Source organism: Oncorhynchus clarkii, chromosome 24, assembly GCF_045791955.1.
Source record: "Oncorhynchus clarkii lewisi isolate Uvic-CL-2024 chromosome 24, UVic_Ocla_1.0, whole genome shotgun sequence".
Lineage (NCBI taxonomy): Eukaryota > Metazoa > Chordata > Actinopteri > Salmoniformes > Salmonidae > Oncorhynchus > Oncorhynchus clarkii.
In genome coordinates this window covers 5,709,578-5,729,031 of record NC_092170.1, presented here as the reverse complement: position 1 = coordinate 5,729,031, position 19,454 = coordinate 5,709,578, and the positions used below count along the sequence as shown (strand labels likewise).

The 19,454-nt window shown below is 45.1% G+C and overlaps 2 protein-coding genes across 2 annotated transcripts; one reads left to right on the top strand and one right to left on the bottom strand.

Moving 5' to 3' along the window:
- Positions 1 to 76: 76 nt before the first annotated feature.
- LOC139383098 (ribitol 5-phosphate transferase FKRP-like) lies at positions 77 to 5,368 on the top strand. Its single transcript, XM_071127408.1, has 2 exons — positions 77 to 305; positions 909 to 5,368. The coding sequence occupies exon 2, from the start codon at positions 1,063 to 1,065 to the stop codon at positions 2,668 to 2,670; it is 1,608 nt and encodes a 535-aa protein (XP_070983509.1). The 5' UTR covers positions 77 to 305; positions 909 to 1,062; the 3' UTR covers positions 2,671 to 5,368.
- Positions 5,369 to 8,488: 3,120 nt separating this feature from the next.
- LOC139382730 (neutral amino acid transporter B(0)-like) lies at positions 8,489 to 18,445 on the bottom strand. Its single transcript, XM_071126838.1, has 8 exons — positions 17,746 to 18,445; positions 11,835 to 11,877; positions 11,626 to 11,694; positions 11,316 to 11,482; positions 10,784 to 11,017; positions 10,389 to 10,583; positions 10,032 to 10,166; positions 8,489 to 9,814 (listed from the first exon to the last, which is right to left on the bottom strand). Exons 1-8 carry the CDS (start codon positions 18,273 to 18,275, stop codon positions 9,577 to 9,579), a joined length of 1,611 nt encoding a protein of 536 aa, XP_070982939.1. The 5' UTR covers positions 18,276 to 18,445; the 3' UTR covers positions 8,489 to 9,576.
- Between the last annotated feature and the right edge of the window lie 1,009 nt (positions 18,446 to 19,454).

Here is a 19,454-nt window from a genome sequence, read left to right as displayed (position 1 = left end):
TTTCCCCTCTCTCTCCCGTTACAGTAACCAAGGACGTCGCTTCCTGCCATATTGTGATCTCACGCAAGCTTCCTGTGGTCGTTTCCGAAACAGCAAAGCAAGGGTATAACGTTACAGACCGCGGTGTTGATAATAACCTAGAACTCCCAGTGTATGAACACTTCTTTAGTTTATTTGTCAGTATAACATTCACATTTTACACTGTCGGTAAGCGCTATTGCACCGGTGGTGTCTCCGTGTTTGTGCTTGGCTCAGCCACCTTTCCACACAGCGAGCGAATTCGATGTAACGCTCCGCGCATTATGGTTTGTATGCTATTTCATTCTAACGAGTTGGAGAATGTTAGGCAATATAACGGGGAGAACGTGATTCACATTGGAAGACAAACGAGTCCTGCATATGAAGCGTTTATAGGGGTCATTTTGTGGGGTGGTCTTTATGAAATGATGGAAATGATCATGGTTGCATAGAAGCCATGCATTATAGGTGTAGTCTACTGTCAGCATTAAATTGACAGCATAAAAAGTACATTGCATGATGCAGACGCCGTTCTAGGTACTGGAAATGTGGTAGTATTGCTGTAGCAATACTTGACAGCCTACGGTAGCAATTCTAGAAGGGAGCATAGGCCTATACTTACACGGAGCATCAATTTGAAGCATCTCCGTGGCTCATTTTGGCTGTAATTTATAGTTACGGTTACAATCTAGGTCAAAGTATTGGCCAAAGAGAACTAGGGCAATCCAGTCCATGTATAGGAGACACACTGCACCTAGTCCCTTGACGTTTGAATATAATGTAATAAACTAGACTACAGCCTCTAAAGCCTATCACAGCCATCTGAAGTGCTTTAGAAACCTTTTTTTTAAGGACTCATTTTAAATTCCTGTGTTTTCTGTGTATTTCAGCTATTCCAGCAGCTGGCCATTACTCTTCCGATGCACATAGGCTGTAGCTCTTTACCGATGGGGTCCTGATGTTTATGGACAGGCTTTCTGAATAGAGAGCTCCATCCTATACCTTCTCCTTTCCCTGAGCCAGACGAGTGCAGCAAGAGGTGCCATGCGGGTGAGTTTCTGCAAGGGCCTTCTGACTGGAGCCATCGCTCTGAACCTGCTCATCCTCTACTATGTGTCCCAAGCCCAGCAGCAGATGATGGAGAAACGCCGGGACCCAGGAAGGGGCTCCAGGAAGGCTGCCTTACCTGCTTCCGGGCTGGAGGGCGGCATGGGGGGCCTGGTAGGGATTGGCGCGGGGATGGTTGGCGCTGGAGGTGTCGGGGGAGAGGGGAACAGCCACGGCCCTCGTGTGACTGTCCTCCTACGGGAGTTTGAGAATTTTGAGAACTACGTCGGTGATGTGGCACGCTCCTTCCTGCACCAGAGACCTGAGCTGCCCTTCCTGGCTGTGTCTGACACCCCGCCCTACCCCCCTCTGTCTCTCCCCGAGGGGGCCCGTCTCCTGGTGCTCTCCCCCAGCCCCGAGCAGCCTCCGCAGGCCCACCGGCCAGAGTTCCACGTTCAGACAGAGTTTGTGCTGCTGGTGCCTGACGGGGTGGAGCTGGAGCAGGGCCGGGCTGTGGAGAGGCTGATCCGGGAGCTGGAGGGGGAGGGTGGGGGGCCCGTGAGGCTGGTGGCTTCCCCAGTGTTGGCACGCTCGACCGTTCAGTGCCTGCACCTGCGGGTCAGCCTTAGAGAGTGGACGGCCACCTATTCCACAGCAGCGTCTGGGACCAGTGGTAGCGTGTGTACAGCCCTTCAGGGGGACGTGGTGGTCCTCATCCGCTCTGAGGACCTCTTCAACCTGTCTGTCCCACTGGGGAGGCCCCTGCTGCCCTCACTCTTCATCCAGACCTCCCTGCATGGCTGGAAGGTCAAGCTCCTGGAGAGCCCCTGCTTCTCCCCCAGCCACCGGCCTCTCTTCAGCTCAGCCCACAACCAGTGGAAGGCAGACAGCCATCTGAAGGAGGCCACTAGCCAGCTGATGAGGAACTTTGGGCTGAAGCGTCTGCTACTGGCTGATGGGAAGGAGCAGTGGCACGGCTGTGGGAAGGAGACGGAGCGTTGCTTCGGTACGGTCCGGGACGACACCCCTGAGTACCTGTACCTGGAGCGCTGGACACCTCCCTGCTGCCTGCGCGCCCTGCGCGAGACCACCAAGTATGTGATCAACATCCTGGAGAGCTCCGGGGTGCGCTACTGGCTGGAAGGAGGCTCCCTGCTGGGGGCGGCCCGCCACCAGGACATCATCCCCTGGGACTATGATGTGGACCTGGGCATCTACCTGGAGGACGTGCCCAACTGTGACTACCTGAAGAACCTGGACTCTGGTTCTCTGGTGGATGCTAACGGCTATGTGTGGGAGCGGGCAGTGGAGGGGGACTTCTATCGGGTGCAATACAGCGAGGCTAACCACCTCCACGTGGACCTGTGGCCCTTCTACCCGCGGAACGGCGTCATGACCAAAGACACGTGGATGGAGCACAAGCAGGATGTGGAGTTCCCCGAGCACTTCCTGCAGCCGCTGGTGCCGATGCCTTTCGCCGGCGTCACCGCCTACGGCCCGAACAACCACCGCGCCTTCCTGGAGCTCAAGTTTGGGGAGGGGGTCATCGAGAACCCCCAGTACCCCAACCCTGCCAAGAAGAGGCTGGATAGGAGCCGGCTGTGAGGGAGGGGTGTGGCTGGGACCTTTGGAGCTTTCATGTGGCCCAACAAAAGGACAAAACGATTCGAGCCACAACCCAAAACATATATAGTTGAAGTCGGAAGTTTACATACACCTTAGCCAAATGGATTTAAACTCAGTTTTTCACAATTCCTGACATTTAATCCGAGTAAAAAATCCCTGCCTTAGGTCAGTTAGGATCACTGCTTTATTTTAAGAATGTGAAATGTCAGAATAATAGTAGAGATAATTATTTATTACAGCTTTTATTTATTTCATCAGATTCCTAGTGGGTCAGAAGTTTACATACACTCAATTAGTATTTGGTAGCATTGCCTTTAAATTGTTTAACTTGGGTCAAACATTTCAGGTAGCCTTCCACAAGCTTCCCACAATAAGTTGGGTGAATTTTGGCCCATTTCTCCTGACAGCTGGTGTAACTGAGTCAGGTTTGTAGGCCTCCTTGCTTGCACACACTTTTTCAGTTCTGCCCATAAATGTTCTATAGGCTTGAGGATAGGGCTTTGTAATGGCCACCCCAATACCTTGACTTTGTTGTCCTTAAGCCATTTTGCCACAACTTTGGAAGTATGCTTGGGTCAATGTCCATTTGGAAGACCAAGCTTTAACTGATGTCTTGAGATGTTGTTTCAATATATCCACATAATTTTCTCTTCTCATGATGCCATCTATTTTGTGAAGTGCACCAGTCCCTCCTGCAGCAAAGCACCCCCTCAACATGATGCTAACACCCCCGTGCTTCACGGTTGGATTGGTGTTCTTTGGTTTGCAAGCCTCCACATTTTTCCTCCAAACATAACGATGGTCATTATGGCCAAACAGTTCTATTTTTAGACCAGAGGACATTTCTCCAAAAAGTACGATCTTTGTCCCCGTGTGCAGTTGCAAACCGTAGTCTGGCTTTTTTTTATGGCGGTTTTGGAGCAGTGTGTTCTTCCTTGCTGAGCGGCCTTTCAGGTTATGTCGATATAGGACTGGTTTTTACTGTGGATATAGATACTTTTGTACCTGTTTCCTCCAGCATCTTCACAGGGTCCTTTGCTGTTGTTCTGGGATTGATCTGCACTTTTCGCACCAAAGTACGTTCATCTCTAGGAGGCAGAACACTTCTCTTTCCTGAGCGGTATGACGGCTGCGTGATTCCATGGTGTTTATACTTGCGTACTATTGTTTGTACAGATGAACGTGGTACCTTCAGGCGTTTGGAAATTGCTCCCAAGGATGAACCAGACTTGTGGAGGTCTACAATTATTTTTCTGAGGTCTTGGATGATTTCTTTGGATTTTCCCACGATGTCAAGCAAAGAGGCACTGAGTTTGAAGGTAGGCCTTGAAATACATCCACACTTCCAATTGACTCAAAAGATGTCAGAAGCTTCTAAATCCATGACATCATTTTCTGGAATTTTCCAAGCTGTTTAAAGGCACAGTCAACTTAGTGTATGTACTCTTCTGACCCACTGGAATTGTGCTACAGTGAATTATAAGTGAAATAATCTGTCTGTAAACAATTGTTGGAAAAATTACTTGTCATGCACAAAGTAGATGTCCTAACCGACTTGCCAAAACTATAGTTTGTTAACAAGAAATGTGTGGAGTGGTTGAAAAACAAGTTTTAATGACTCCAACCTAAGTGTATGTAAACTTCTGACTTCAACTGTACCTACATGACAGGTCAATTGGAGACTCCTTGCAGAGGTCCATTATTCTGTATAAGCTGTAAGTTAAGTATAGAGACAAAGTATTTACACATTCAAAACGGTATTCTGGTGCACATCATTTTCCGGTACATACATGACCAGGTATTTAGTAAGAAATGACATGGTAAAATGGTAATTACACAGTAATTATATTCAATATTTTTTGGGGGGGTACCATTAAGTACAAGGTGGTTATCAATTAAATAGAACCAGGAAGTATTAGCTATTATTACCACATAGTTTCCTAGTCATTTTCAGGTGCTCAAAGTGCTTCCAGATATCCAATGGCATATCCACCACAACATCAGCTGCTGTTAAGCAATATCTGACACAATCAGTGTCGATACCTGTGTTATTATTGATGTCATGAATATAAATGTGTTGGTCAATTCTGTCCTAAAGCTAAAGACATATTTCATGGAGTATATGTTGCACTGATGCACTTTCTTATTTGAGATTTGTGCACTTCGTGTTCAGTGGATGAGATGTATGACTTTTGACCTTTTGAACTGTCGACTGATGCCACCGGGTAGGCTTTGGCACGTTTCATCAGCTTGCCGATTATGGCCGTCCCATTTCCCAGTGGTAAAATGAGGAGCTTTCTCTTCAACTCTGACTTGGATATTCACCTGAGGCCTTGGATAAAGCTCTATCAGTCCATGCGGGCACATTCAAATCCCAGGTATGAATTATGAAACTATCCACTAGTTTATCCAATATTCTAAATTAAATGTGTGTGTGTGTGTGTCATCTGTTGAGTGTTGCTGTCACATTTGTGTCCTGCCTTGACTGGAATGTTAAAAGTAATCTGAATTGTGAGTGAAAGACTGATGTCTAATAGGTGCCACTTGTTGTGCTTGACCTGTCATTTTACAAGTGAGGCAAAAGGCTCAAAACTCACCAGCACACTAACCAGAATTTTGCTGTCAATGTGTGTCACTTTTTCATGGACTGAAAAAAAATGAATTATAACACCACTGTTATTTGTGTTTCGTCATTTGAGGTGTATGGCTTTGATGAGACAGCTTTGTATACATTCCAGTTTTTCAGGAATCATTTAAGAAATTCATTTACCAGGAGGGCCTAAAGCTTTCTTTGGTTTTGACAAAAATAGCAGGATTTAGTATGCAACTCCCCTGTCTCACCAGCAGGTGGCAGAAGAGCCTTAACATTTGCACCGTCTCCTTGGCCATGTCTAGCCACCTCTGAATGAGAGGCGGCATGTAGTGGACATTGAATGGGTAACTTATGAATACTGCCGTGGTAAAGTCAATAGCTGCAAAATCCCCGACAACATCTACCCAACTAAATTGCATTTCTGAATCCTACATTGATAAGCTAAATCCAAATACAAGAACGCCAGAACACACTTCAGTGTACTCAATATACCTCCGTCTTCTTTCTTTCCCTCGGCATGTAAAGTAGAACCGTTGGCTGAATTCAATTGGGAGGGGTGTAAAGTTACATTGCTAACAGAGGAACAATGATCAGGTCTAATAGGAGACCCAGGAATGTCACTGTAGTACAATTTACCCTAAATGTCCCCTGTTGTAAAACCTAATGCCAGCCATTCTTCCACTGACAGAAGGGGCCATATAGCGCTGAACCTCATGAAACCCCTCAGCGCCGGTTAGTGTGGGACCCAGGTGGGCGATGTAATATTGTAATGTTGGTGACTGCATTTTGTGTGTGTTGGGAAAGTCTGAAGTTCCATTAGAATGAATAGGAGGACATTATTTTACAGGCCTCTCCGTCAACACCTCGTGGAGGCTGGATGCAGTACCAGGTAGTCTGTGTAATGTGTTCGTTCATGGGCATCGCCAGTAACCACTACCTAACAAACATGTCTTGTCTGGAGGGCCTATTCACAATGTGTCATAGTGTACAAAATGCAATAGACTGACTAGGTGAATGCAGGTGAAGCTATCATATCCCTTATTGATATAACTTGTTAATAAAATCAATTTCGAATCAGTGAAGATGAAGGAGATGGGTTACAGAAGGATTTTTAAGCTTTGAGACAATTGAGACATGGATTGTGTATGTGTGCCATTCTGAGTCCCATCCACCATCACCACACATATCTGTACACACGCTGACTCACAAACACAAACACACTCCGAAGACCCTGTGGAATGATAAGCATTTATTTACAGCATTGCATAAAAAGACAGCAGGGAGAAAAAGGCTATGGAACCAAAAGGTGGCATCAAAGGTTCAAAAGTGGTTTTGCAATATAAAAATATGTTTACATCTGAAAAATAGGATGCTGCGCCTTCAAGACAATTGTTCCAAACGAGATATCAACCTGGCTGATACAGTAAACTGTATTTTTGTAGCCTTCTTTTTGCAAACTATCCCCGGTAACCAGCATATTGCTAGTATGTCCACTATTGAAGGTTTACCTTTGTAAATCACTGTCCCTAAAATAAATAAGCTCAGAGAGTAGATTGATAGTCGATTTTTTATAATTTTTTGCTCAAGAAAATGGTTGTCAACGTAAATGTTGAACTGGAACTCAAGTATCAGGCCAAGTAAATGCTTCTACTTCGAAAGTGCTAAATCGTGCTGGCGCAAATAACGTTTTCAGGCGGCACGTTGCGTTGTTCTCGGGCAAGTCTTCATTGTCAAGCCTCGGATGATGTCGGTGAAGGCTGGATAACCCGAGAACTGATTCAAGCCCTACGAATAGGGGGCGTATCATTTCAATACAGGCGGTGAGGTTAGGAAACCAAATCTTCAGAGAAAATGTGAGGAATTGTTCGAGCTAGAATCCTTAGTTGCTACATACATTTTCGGACGTATAAATTAATGACACAGTGTACCCACTGATTCTTGAAGAATATAACTTAGACATGCTCATGAGCTTAGTTCAACTGTTGAACCCCAATCTGAACCCCAAAATAAAAGCATTTTATACTCCAAACTAAGTATTTGTAGACAAACACTGTACAGCCTCAAAACATAGTTAAAACTATCATTTTGATATCATGGACGGTCAGTCCTTGCATACTCTTGCTTCGAATTGATCCAGGTCCATCCCTCAGCTTTTGAACCAAAACACAGGCAGTGACAGACACAGTATGGATTTCCTCTCAGCGGTATGGACTGACCCTAATCAACACTGGATGGATGGGTATTACAAATGAGCGGACCACAGGACACATTGTCTGAACTAACCGCAACGGGGAAAGAGCCGAACAGAAGTAGTAGGTACATACGCACAAACAAATAACCGTTGAACAAAATACAAATATTTTGAGAATAAAAAGATATTACCAACAAATGATTAAAACATCAAATAACTAGCAAAAATACACGGTAAAATAATTTAAATAAGTCTTTAAAAAAAAATGTTTTAAAGGTGTGCCAATGGTTTCGGTAAGGGACATGCTTCACTTGACGAAGGAAAGCCGGTTTGGAGACCATTTTAAAACGGTAGAACGGACACAAAAAGAGGATATGTCAGAGTATGTTCCTACTGGCCTCTTCTGCTTTGGAGACCATTAAAAGCAATGAAATAAAACACAAATTGATAAATGGCTTACAGCCAATAAAAATTGCTCTAAAAATACACTTTTGTAATAGAGACAATTTGAATTTCATAATTTCTTCCCTCTATAAATTCATTTGCCTCAGAGACTTACCCCACTCATCTTCCCACGCTTCTCCCGAAAGTCCTAAGCCCAAAAAAAGATAGGACATGCAACCTCCTCTTACTGCGACCCCTATCCTAATGAGGGCACACGGAGTGCAACACCCATAGTGTTAGCAACTAGAACGGACATGAACCTTCTTATCAAGGTCCAAAAGTCAGCCATGTTGGTCAACTATGTTTTGCCAGCGCGGTGGTAAAAACAGTGTAAAACAAAAATGATTGATCTGCACTGTATGTGTGTATTAGCTATCTAGTTAGCCAGACAGTTTGAGGAATGAGTCTATACAAATGTTTCAAATTAACTGTGAATATTCCATTTAAACAATACAGTCAATCCACAGCCATACACTGGCTCAAATCAGTTGATGATAAGACCATAAATGCAACAAGTATTGATATTCTATCATATAATAGCACTTTCCAAGAAAACAAAATCTGACACATTTATGGTCTCTTTACATATATTTTAGAGGATATGTACACAGAAAAACCTGTATAATATATGTCAATAATTCAGGATGACATTATTTCTATAGCACAATTTCTGATATATCACATGCTTTACTTTTCCCCCCTGCCTGAGAAAAAGCAGGAAATGCATCACCTATGCCTCTACTGCCATTCATTCCAATTAGACTGGTTTTGAATTTCTCCCTGACCAAGATGGCTGCCATTTTGTCCCATTATGGAACTGAGAGAGATTATGACATATCCTATTCAATTACTAGAGGGGGCTCTCTACGGCAACACCTCTCACACATTCTTGTAACATTGGAAAAAAGTTTGGACTGTGCAAAAAACGGGAGATTGTAAGAACATGGGGGCCCTCTTGTGCTTGGCATAGACGCGAGCCCCGGACTGACTAATTGAAATGACACAGTAACAGATGAGAAGCATTGAACAGAGCCACATTAGTGTGTGTGATTTTACAGTGAGCTCGTGTCAGAAAGGTCCTTTTTTCCCAGCAGTGGAACATCAGTGAGGATTTAAACTTCATTTGGTGCATCTTATGTACCAACATGGGAATCTTCATCATCTACTCTCACAGAGTGCAGTGAGATAATTAGTGTAGGCTACTTCATACACAAAAAAACATACTGTACATGGGAATAGATATAGAATACAGGGAGATATTTACCTTTTCAAGTCTGCCTGCTGTTATACATTGACAAAAATATTTAAAAGTGAGGAAGTCAAGGCCAGCTCTTCTGAACCAAAGCAGAAATAAATAAAACATTTAAAAATTGGAGGCAAAGGATTCCAAACTAGAGTCCTTATAAAAATCTATGTAAAAAAAAAAAAGTTAATGTTAAAATCTGAACAGCCTCTGTTCACACTCTCCTTCCCCCTCCCCCCAACCTGGATCTCTTAGTCTTCTCTTAGAAAGAGAGAAGACACAAGGAGAGGAATCGTCTATGAATGGAAGTCAGAAAAGGTCCTCTCCCCTCCTTTCTGCATGAGGGGGTCACATATGGAGAGGCTAGATTGAGGGGTCAAACGGAGGGTCATCGATGACACGGCAGTGAACCATCTACATGACGGACTCTTTCTCAGAGCCGCGAGCCGCCGCCTTCTCGTCGCCCGCACCCCTGCTCTCCTTCTCCCCGATGAGGGGCGAGTGCTCAGGCACGGCGGGCGTGTCATCCTCCATCTTCACCTCGTTTAGCTCCTCCCCCTCCTCGGGCTTGGCAGATCGGTCCACATACCACTGCAGCAGCCCGGCTCCGAAGGCATCGCCCTCCACGTTCAGAACGGTGCAGGTACGGTCACTGGAAACAAGAGAAATTGTCCGATCACGGTTAAACCAAACCAAACCCGGGTTCTTCCACCGTATCCATAACTACGTCATGTCAATGCTGTGTCAAGTGTGTGAAGCAGACACAAAAACGGTCATGGCTGTTATGACATGTATACGATAGCATTATAGAGGCCTTGATGGATGGAGGAGCTGTTCCAATAGAACTGCAGTCAACACGAGGTACTCACACGAGCCAGTCGACGGCAAGGATGAGGGAGATGTCGTTGGTGGGCAGTCCCACTGCCTCCAGGATGATGGCCAGCGTCAGCACGCCCCCAGCGGGGATCCCTGCTGCTCCCACACTGGACGCCGTGGCTGTCACTCTGACAGAGGGTGGGGGGGAACACAGGGAGAATTAGTCACTCAAGAGCACAGCGTTTCCTAAAACTCAGCCTAGCAAGTTTGACCCAAACTCTGTTTTGTACGTGTGAGTGTGTATATATACTGTAGCTACTACATTTCAGTTTGCTCCGCTTTACCCAACACAACTGCCGCTCTGAATCGGACTGGATTAAATCAAACGGACTAGAGGGAGCGGGACTCACAGGATGGTGAAGACTTGGATGAAGTTGAGCGGGATGCTGTTGAGCTGAGCGATGAAGACGGCCGCCACACACTGGAAGAGCGCGGCACCGTCCATGTTCACCGTGGCCCCGATGGGCAGGATGAAACGACTGATGTGTTTCGACACGCCGTTGTTCTCCTCCACGCACTTCATCATCAGGGGCAGGGTGGCAGAGCTGAGAGAGAGAGAGGGGGAGCGTGTGAGGGGCTTGTCGTATACTAACTGGTAACGTTACATAGCATTGGAATAGTTGTATTTGAACTGCAGAGTAAAGGAGTTGAGCGTTTTTGGCACGGTATAAGAGCAACACTGGTATAAGAGTAATTAAGGCTTACCATCAACTCTAGTATGGTGATCTAGTGACTACAACCGTACCTGGAGCTGGTGCCAAAGCCGGTGGCCAGAGCGGTGAAGATGCCCCACAGGAAGGTGTAGGGGTTCTTGCGGGTGATGATAAAGTATATGCCCGGCAGGACCAGCAGGCCGTGGACGGCGTGGCCAATGATACAGCAGGCGATGTACTTGCCCAGGCTGGCAAACAGCGTTCCCACGTCCTCCATCTCCACGATCTTCCCTGCTACCAAGAACATGATTCCAAGGGGGGCATACCTGGAGAGGGGGAGAGGTGGGTTACCGTTGTAAATTTGTAAAGACGCAAATACAATAAAAGTACGAAAATGATCATTTAAAAAAAAATATGCATCAATATTACCGCGTGATGCTAGTACCAATACAACAGTGACTTTGGGCCCTTGAAAAACGCAACTGAAATACCATATTATTATCCTAACAATTACGAGTTGACATGTGAAAGATAACAAACGCGGGGTGGCAAAACTCATATCACGCGTGTGTCCCCTCCCACATCTATTCCCGACAGTGCTGCCTGGGGAAAGGACTCCCTTACCACATGATCCAGGACACCAGCACCATGGTGGCCTCGTTGAAGGAGTTGAAGAACTTGATGAGGATCTCTCCCTCCTCTCCCAGCTTCCTCAGGGCTACACCAAACACTATGGCAAACACCACCAGTCCTAGGATGTTCATACCGTCTTGGTCTGTGCCAAAGGGAACCTAGACACACACGCAATATCTCAGGTCAGCGTGACTGATGCCTTTTAGACACGTTCAAACTGTCAACAGCTGAAGGTATTAGAAAGTCAAATGTGACATCCTATATAGATTTCCAACTAATTTTGGCATTTTAGTCTACTCGCCTTCTCAACTGTGATGTTGGGCAAGCCATTAGTGCCATTCTTGGTCACAAACTTGTAGCTGGTAGCGTACTGCAGACAGAGGAGAATTGTTCATTAGGTCACTGATGAAAGACATGTTCCAAAAGATAGTTTGAGTGGATTATTCCTTCAAGTCTGTTACTCTCACCCTCGCCTGTACTATTATACGTGTGGTACAAGAGGATACTCACAGACTGAAAGGCAGCAGACACCAAGTTGGAGGGGAAGATGTTTCTGGAAGAGAGAACAAGAGACACATTCAGTACACTACACTGGCACCAGCTATGCTGACAGTGACCCTAATGGTGATCAGAAACCACAGCTAGAAACTAAAATGTCGGGGATTACAGAAAGCGAAACATTCAGTCAATTCAGTGCTGAGGGATACAGGTGCTAGTGCAGGTGTGTGACAGCCAGGGCTAAAATTGTATTTTGTTAGCCAGGGCTAAAGTTGTATTTTGTTAGCCAGGGCTAAAATTGTATTTTGTTAGCCAGGGCTAAAATTGTATTTTGTTAGCCCAGGATAAAATTGTATTTTGTTAGCCCAGGATAACATTGTATTTTGTTAGCCCAGGATACAATGGTATTTTGTTAGCCCAGGATAAAATTGTATTTTGTTAGCCAGGGCTAAAAATGTATTTTGTTAGCCAGGGCTAAAATGTATTTTGTTTTCTGGTGAGTAACAGTATACATGCAGCCCTGTGCCCTTTAGTGTGCTACAAGAGGTAGAAGTTGCCATGAGACATTCACAGTTAAGGATTCAAGCTTTAACCATTTAAGCTGGAAAACTCATTTGAAACCAGAACTAAGCTTTCTTCGCGCCTCTGTTTCGCTCAAAAGCTATGGGATGGGGCTGAAGAAATGTATCCACTCAAATGCATACAGAGCTATGGATGCAAGAACTGACCAGTTTTAACCATGCTTTGATTCTATTCAGTGTTTGTTTACATTTACGTTGTAAAATACGCTTATATTTTGGTTTCTGCTGGGGTACAACCATTGAACTAAACTCATGAGGAATGTATAAATGAAATTCTTCAAGAATCAAATGGGTGTGTGTATATATATATATATATATCATTCCAAAAAATGGAATTTGGGAAAGGTAAACTGATCCTAGGTCTGTGACTAAAAGGTAAAACCCACGGGACACAACCACTAACTGAACTCCTTGTTCTAACGTCTAAGCAATCTTTCCAGGATGCCTTTGTGCTAACTCAATGCCTATAACCTTGGGCACAAAACGCCTCACGAGGGAGCCAACCACGAGTGATGAGGAAATAGCAGGGAGCGTTTCAGTGTATTAATCCTCCAACTGCCCCCAGAACTGTTGCTGCTGGGATTACAGGTCCAAACCAAGACCTGCCAAGAGGGGTGGGCAGATGACTGCTGTACAATACAGTACACACCTCAGTGGACTTGCTGTACCACCCCTCAAAGCCACATACTGGCGAACATAGTGGGAAACTCTCCTCAGAGCACTAAACCACCCCCCCCCCCCCCCCTTCCCTCTTAGTCAACCTCCATATGGATTTAGAGTAATGAGGGATTAACTTCTTTCATGTTTTTATCCTGTATCTCTTTCTGACCTGACGGGCGGGCGGGACAGGAAACAACGCATTGTGGGATTTAAGCGGTCGCACCATGTGACCGAGGATAGAATAACTCGAGACAGAAGTTGTCCTGAAACCACATTTTTAGGAAGGTGACCTGTATCAGTAACAAACCATGTCAATTCAACAACAAAAATCAATTTCCATGGGTTGTTGCAGGACCTGGTCAAACAGGGAAAGGAAATGCCCTCTCTAGACCGCTCTGTCGCTCTGGATGGGAGTGAAGGTTCCAGCGCAAACAGGAAGTAAAGACGTTAACGTGGCTGTCCGATTTTCCCCCTGACGCCCCGAGCAGCACAACAGTCTGCCCGCCCAAAACTCACATCTCAGTTTATATTTAGTAACAGGCTGACTCTGCCTACCCCCTCCATTTCCCTATTTATTCTTCCTGTTATGCTGTGTCATGACAACCCAATGCCACCACCGCCATTAGAGCTAAATTAGCATAGCCACGGCTAGAATAGACGGAAAAAGAGAACAAACAGGGCTACAGGTGTAAGCCTAATACACACACTCTGACACGTACAGACACACCCTAAAAACAAAAAAAAACACAAAAAAACATTCTGTGTGGCAGCCGTACCTATGCCAAAGACCCAAGGAAGGCTTCTCTCGTTTTCAGACATTGTGCATCTCCAGTCCCGACATTCTCTGTATTCTTAGTCAGTAAGTCACTGCCTTGTTCCTTCCCTACCACAGTCCTACAGAGATCCCTAATTGAGGTGCTCCCACCTCTCAAAGCGAGACTCTGTCCATGAACACTAAACGACTGTGAATGTGCAACAGCACTCATTTAAAAACATTAACCCCTCTCGGTCAGGGTCCACTTTTGGAATGCGATGTGCGCAGACGCCATCCGTCTCCATGTCATATTACTGCAAAAGTTCTGCAGTTGACATTTTGCCATCAATGCCGTGTACACACTTGCGTAACAGCAAGTTGATACTGCATTTGCATATCGGTGTTTAGATTTACATCCCCATGGGGTTTGAGTAATGAGCAAAAGGGTCACAACGACACAGCGCGCCTGATCTTCTGGGTACACGTGGAGCATGGTGATGGGCGTGTCGTGTTTACAACCTACTGGGTGGCGTAGACCTCAGCCATTCAGTGTTGTTGACATGCCGCTTTTATGGCCACCCGAGACCGTCTCTACCTGGTCAAACCGGATCTGCGACTGCGTGTGAAACGTGGCAACCACTACAACGGCACCTTATTTTACATACCAGTGTGAAAACACACCCCATCCTGGACCTCTCTAGACCTATGAGAACCCATGGGTCCCTCCTGGCTGTACGTGGCTAACTGACGCAGATGGTAGACACCCTTGCAGTCACTCCTGAAATACTGCTCAGGGAGGTGAGCTAAATGCCACAGAGACAGAGAGAGAGAGAGCGCAGGGAGGAGGGGCAGGCCAGTGAGGATGGCTGATGCAACACGCCTGATACCTTACCTCCACCTTTCTTTGTCCTGAAGCGGTATTAACATGATCCCCCATTCAAATCCGAATGAATAGTACTACTGCCCTTCTCTCTGGCTCTTAATGCCGTCTACATATGAACAGCCACGGCCCGTTGTCCTGTATGTTTGTCTCTGTGTTTCGTCTCAGGGTTAGACTAATAAGTACAACACTGCCTGCATAGGGGCACCTGTGAACGAAGCACTGAACTGACAAGTGGGAAAGCAAATGGATGAAAGCCAGGTGGAGATAAGCAGCGGAGGCTGCTGAGGGGAGGGAGAGCTCATAATAACGGCTGGAACAGAGCAAATGGAATGGCATCAAAACCATGTGTGATGTGTTTGACCCCATTCCACTAATATTGCTCTAGCTATTACCACAAGCCCATCCTACCAAATGAAGGTGCCACCAGCCTCCTGTGGAGATAAGATAAGGCAAGCAAAGTATAACAGGAAGTGAAGGGGAGTGAGGGGTTATCGTGCCCGGTCGGGAAATTTGATGCCTTGTTCCTCTTCAGTTGGTTTATGACCTTTATTTAACCTCAGGACTGGTTTAAGCCAGTAAGTTATTGAGGTCATTTGTAACTACGAGAACCCGCCACAACTTTTTGTGATGTTGTGTTCGTATGTACGCGAGAGAACGGAGGAGAGCGAGAGGAGGGAGTGAAAGACAGTGTGTGCGAGAGTGCGTGCTTTAAAAGGGCTCCTCGTTTCCGCTGTAGTGAACCGCTCCTCGGCCTGGCTTGTTGCCAAAACGGGAACCCGAAAAGAGAGTGGTCACTTCAAAATGAGCCACATGAGTCATGCAAGCTGCACAATTAACCATCATCCTTTGTGGCCTTTGTGTGTGTGTGTGTGTCCTCACGAAACTGACAACCTTTCTCACTGATTCCCTGCCGAGAGCCACGCGCATCCAAGAAAGTCTTATTCAATGTATTTATTTTTTAATATCAAAATGGCGCACAATGCATTATAAACGAGTGGATTCCTTATGCGTTGGACTGGGAAGGAGAGACCACCCAGGTTTCAACTTGTAGATCCTATTACGCAAAAAGCGAGTTGTGTCATAATGACAACTATAGGTTAAGGAATTACAATCCCATTCATAGAAAGATTATAAATTAACAATATTCATTGCCCCAATACCCCCACCCGTGTAATCTGGCTTTAACGGTTTTCCTGGACCAGGATCTAGGGATCTGGACTCGATGGAGGTTGATCACAATGAATTTTGAGGCTTAGAGGTCACCCACAAAAAAAAAAAAAAAAAAAAAAAGAGCGTGTCATTTATAAACAATTTAAAAGGTTGAGTATGAGGCTGTGTTTTTGGCTGCTTCCATCTGCCACAGAGCAAAATAGTAAATCTGCTTTGCAAGCGAATTGTTTTACAAGAAGTTGCTAGTGGAAACTGGCATCAACCCCATACTAGGCTACATCAAGGAGTCTGGCTGCATGGCTTTAACTTAAGAGACGCTCATGCTTCCCTTTATGAACCCAAAGCAACAGACATTAAGGTTGCGTGAAGAATGGGCCTCCAACATGAATGGAAATAGCCTGAGAGGGGCTCTTTTTATAATGAAAAACCAGGAGAGCTTCTCTGTAGATGGAGCGTGGTCTAGTCACGTTTCTAATCCCACTGAAAACACAGGGTCCTTTAAATTCAGTTCAAACTCGGGAGAATAGGCCATGCTTTCTTATCCCATTGTTGCATAACACGTGAACGTCTAAATGATTGGCAAGATGTTTAGGTTTAAAGACTCCTAACTAATCTAGCTTAATGACCTGATCTAGGACAGAGCGGTGGGCGGGAGTTGGGTCACATGGTTTGCTAGCTTCTTGTGGTAGCATAACCCCCCCCCCCCTGTCAACAGTCACAGTCAGGGTCTAACTATGTAAACGCAACCTGATGCTTTGGAACATCAGTGTATTAAGATGGGTTAAGACAACCAAGGTCCAGTAAATCATTTGTAAATCGTTTGTTTTAGGATATCAGTTCTGTCTGTATTAGTAAGGGGCTCAATGCCACAGAATTTGCCACATTCGTAGGAGATTGAGTATGTTGACCAACTGTTCACCACTTCCTTACTAAATCCAACGACATGGTGAGGTGTGTATGATCAGTGTACTTGAGAGCCTTTTAGGGCACCAAAGCAGTAGAAGTGTACATTGTAATAAAACTAGAATACACAACCATCATTTTGCCCACTGATTTGGTTTGAACATCCATTACTGTTCATTGACTGGCAAGACAGATAATGTAGAACAGTATTTCCTAGTGTGTCACCCCTAGGAATGGAAAAAAGTATTCTGAGCATAGGGTTTTTTCTTGGCGCACTGGGGTTGTGAAATGTTTCAGGAAAGTGTGCTTACAAGCAAAGACTGTGCAATCATTTCGTTGTCTGTCTCTGAGAACAGCATCATCCCTCTTTTAAAAAAAACTTTTTTTGTTTAAAGCATGACAAAGTGTGGTAAACCAAGAAAGAACGGAATGTCCAAGATATCTTTCCTCGTCTGGTTTTGACAGAGGCATAAATTACGATTTTATTTTCCGGGCGCACAGCAAACGGAACCCCGGCCGGTTGGGGAAACGGTGCCTTTATTTAATGAACCTGGATGGCGCCAACAGTCCCAGAAAGAAGGACTGACAGTCCCCTCTTTCAAAATGTCAAGATACCTTATTTGTACTGACCCAGCACGAGAGCACTGGCCAACAATTTTAAGACAAACTTGCAGTCAGACTGCTTGGCTCGGGTTTTCTAATTCATATGCGACAATGTATGCCTAATTTGGGAGATTAAAGCAACATCCCAAAGAACCCCACTCAAATTCAAACAGTGGGCTCATTAGCTTGCTGCTGGCTGAGGGAGTCTGCCACGTGTGTGCATTTAGTAATTGTGACAAATAAGAACGCCTACAAGGTCGCAGCCACTTCAGTGAACGACCCCCCAAATGGCTATGTCACATCAGCCTCTCTGCCCACTTTGCTTAGCCTAAATCACCACCCTGCCACTGCCAGACAATTGAATCTCACCTGATCAGGTCCAAGAATGAGTCCACCACTTCTTTGGTCGGGGGCAGCTCGCCGTCATCCAACAAAATCGGCTTGGAGCCGGTGTTCGATCCGGGGGAGATGATGAACGCCATGATCACCCCGATTGCTGACGCAATTAAGGTGGTGACCAAAAAGAAGAGCATGGCCCAGCCGCCTAGCTTACCCAGGGCTTTGGGGTCGATGCTGGCAGCCCCGGACACCAGACTGCACACGACCAAGGGAATTATGATCATTTTCAGCAGCCGGATGAGCAGTTCACCAGGGAAACCCACATAGAGGATCTGTGTCCTGCTCAGCTCCATGTGGCGCACGCCAAGTCCGATGAACACCCCGATGATCACCCCGGCCACGGTGAGAATCACCAGAAAGTTGGCCATGACTAACCTCTTGATTTTCTCCGTTGTTGTCTCTTTGGAACACGTATTGTGGCCGAATCCGTTGGCTACCAGCTCATCTTGATGCGCCTCTCCGTTGGATGCCTTCCCCTCCAAGTTGATCTTTTCTGCCATTGTGCGCCCTGAGTGTATCTTAACACCTAAACAAAATAATTATATGGAGAGAGAAAATGATAGTCAAAGATTGTTTGACTATAGGATCTGTTAGTGTAGCCGTTGGAGATAATAATGAGCTTGTATTGTAGCGAAATGACTCCGGTGAGTTGCTGCGCCTCTCAGCCCGTAATTTATAACCCAACCAGCGCCGGAAAAATGCCCGGTAACGTCAAGTAGAGGGCGGGCTCATGCAGGTTGGTGACGTGCCCAACACATTACCTATTCAAACAACCTTTCTAGGCCATCTGTCCTAATACCAAAATAATTCTAAAATAAAATAGAAGGGGAGCAATATCATCTTACATTTTCTAAACCATGACTGCACAAATAAAATAATTCAAATGGACAAATAAGTAAACACACAATGAGCAATTAAATCACACATATTTTTCCTGTGATTGATACATATGTTTCAATGATGAATGAAATTACATTTTAGCAATTAGAAGTACACTAAAATGAGGGCATTATCCTGAACCTAGATCAGTGTATCTAAATCCTTCATTGTAGCCTACCACTGCCCTAGATGACACGTTAGGGGTGGATTGCATCAGCATCAGTGATTCAACCTCTCTCGTTCACGCTCAGAAAAATAAGTTGCGGTGAGGGTATAGAATTGTTCCCAGGTGTACAAAAATATCAAAATACACATACTGTACCTTTCAAGGTACACATATAATGTCACATGGTACTGTGTGGTACCTTTTAGGGTACATCTGCAGAGAATCTAGTATAATGGTACATTGTACCCAATATTTGTAAAATATAGAAGTTACAATCATCACACACTCAAAAACCTGCCCATCAGTATCATATTTCCCAGCATGCTCTATTGCCAGTTGATTTTTTTTTAGAATTGTTTGTTTCAATGTGTGTGGTTTTGCATGCACATAGATTGATTGATCTTATGCTACACAAAGATAAATAACATACATTTTTCGAAACGAATCCAATCCTTTACTGAGATGGTTGTTCCAGTTAAGATGGTTTTGTTAGTCTTATTTATCCATTTATCTTAGCTTGACACTCATTCTAAAAGCAGGTTGCAGGTTATAAAAAATAGAAATAAAATTGGATATCCTAACTCTGGCTGGGAATTACATATCACTTTGCAGGCCAGCCTAGTGTGACCTGCCC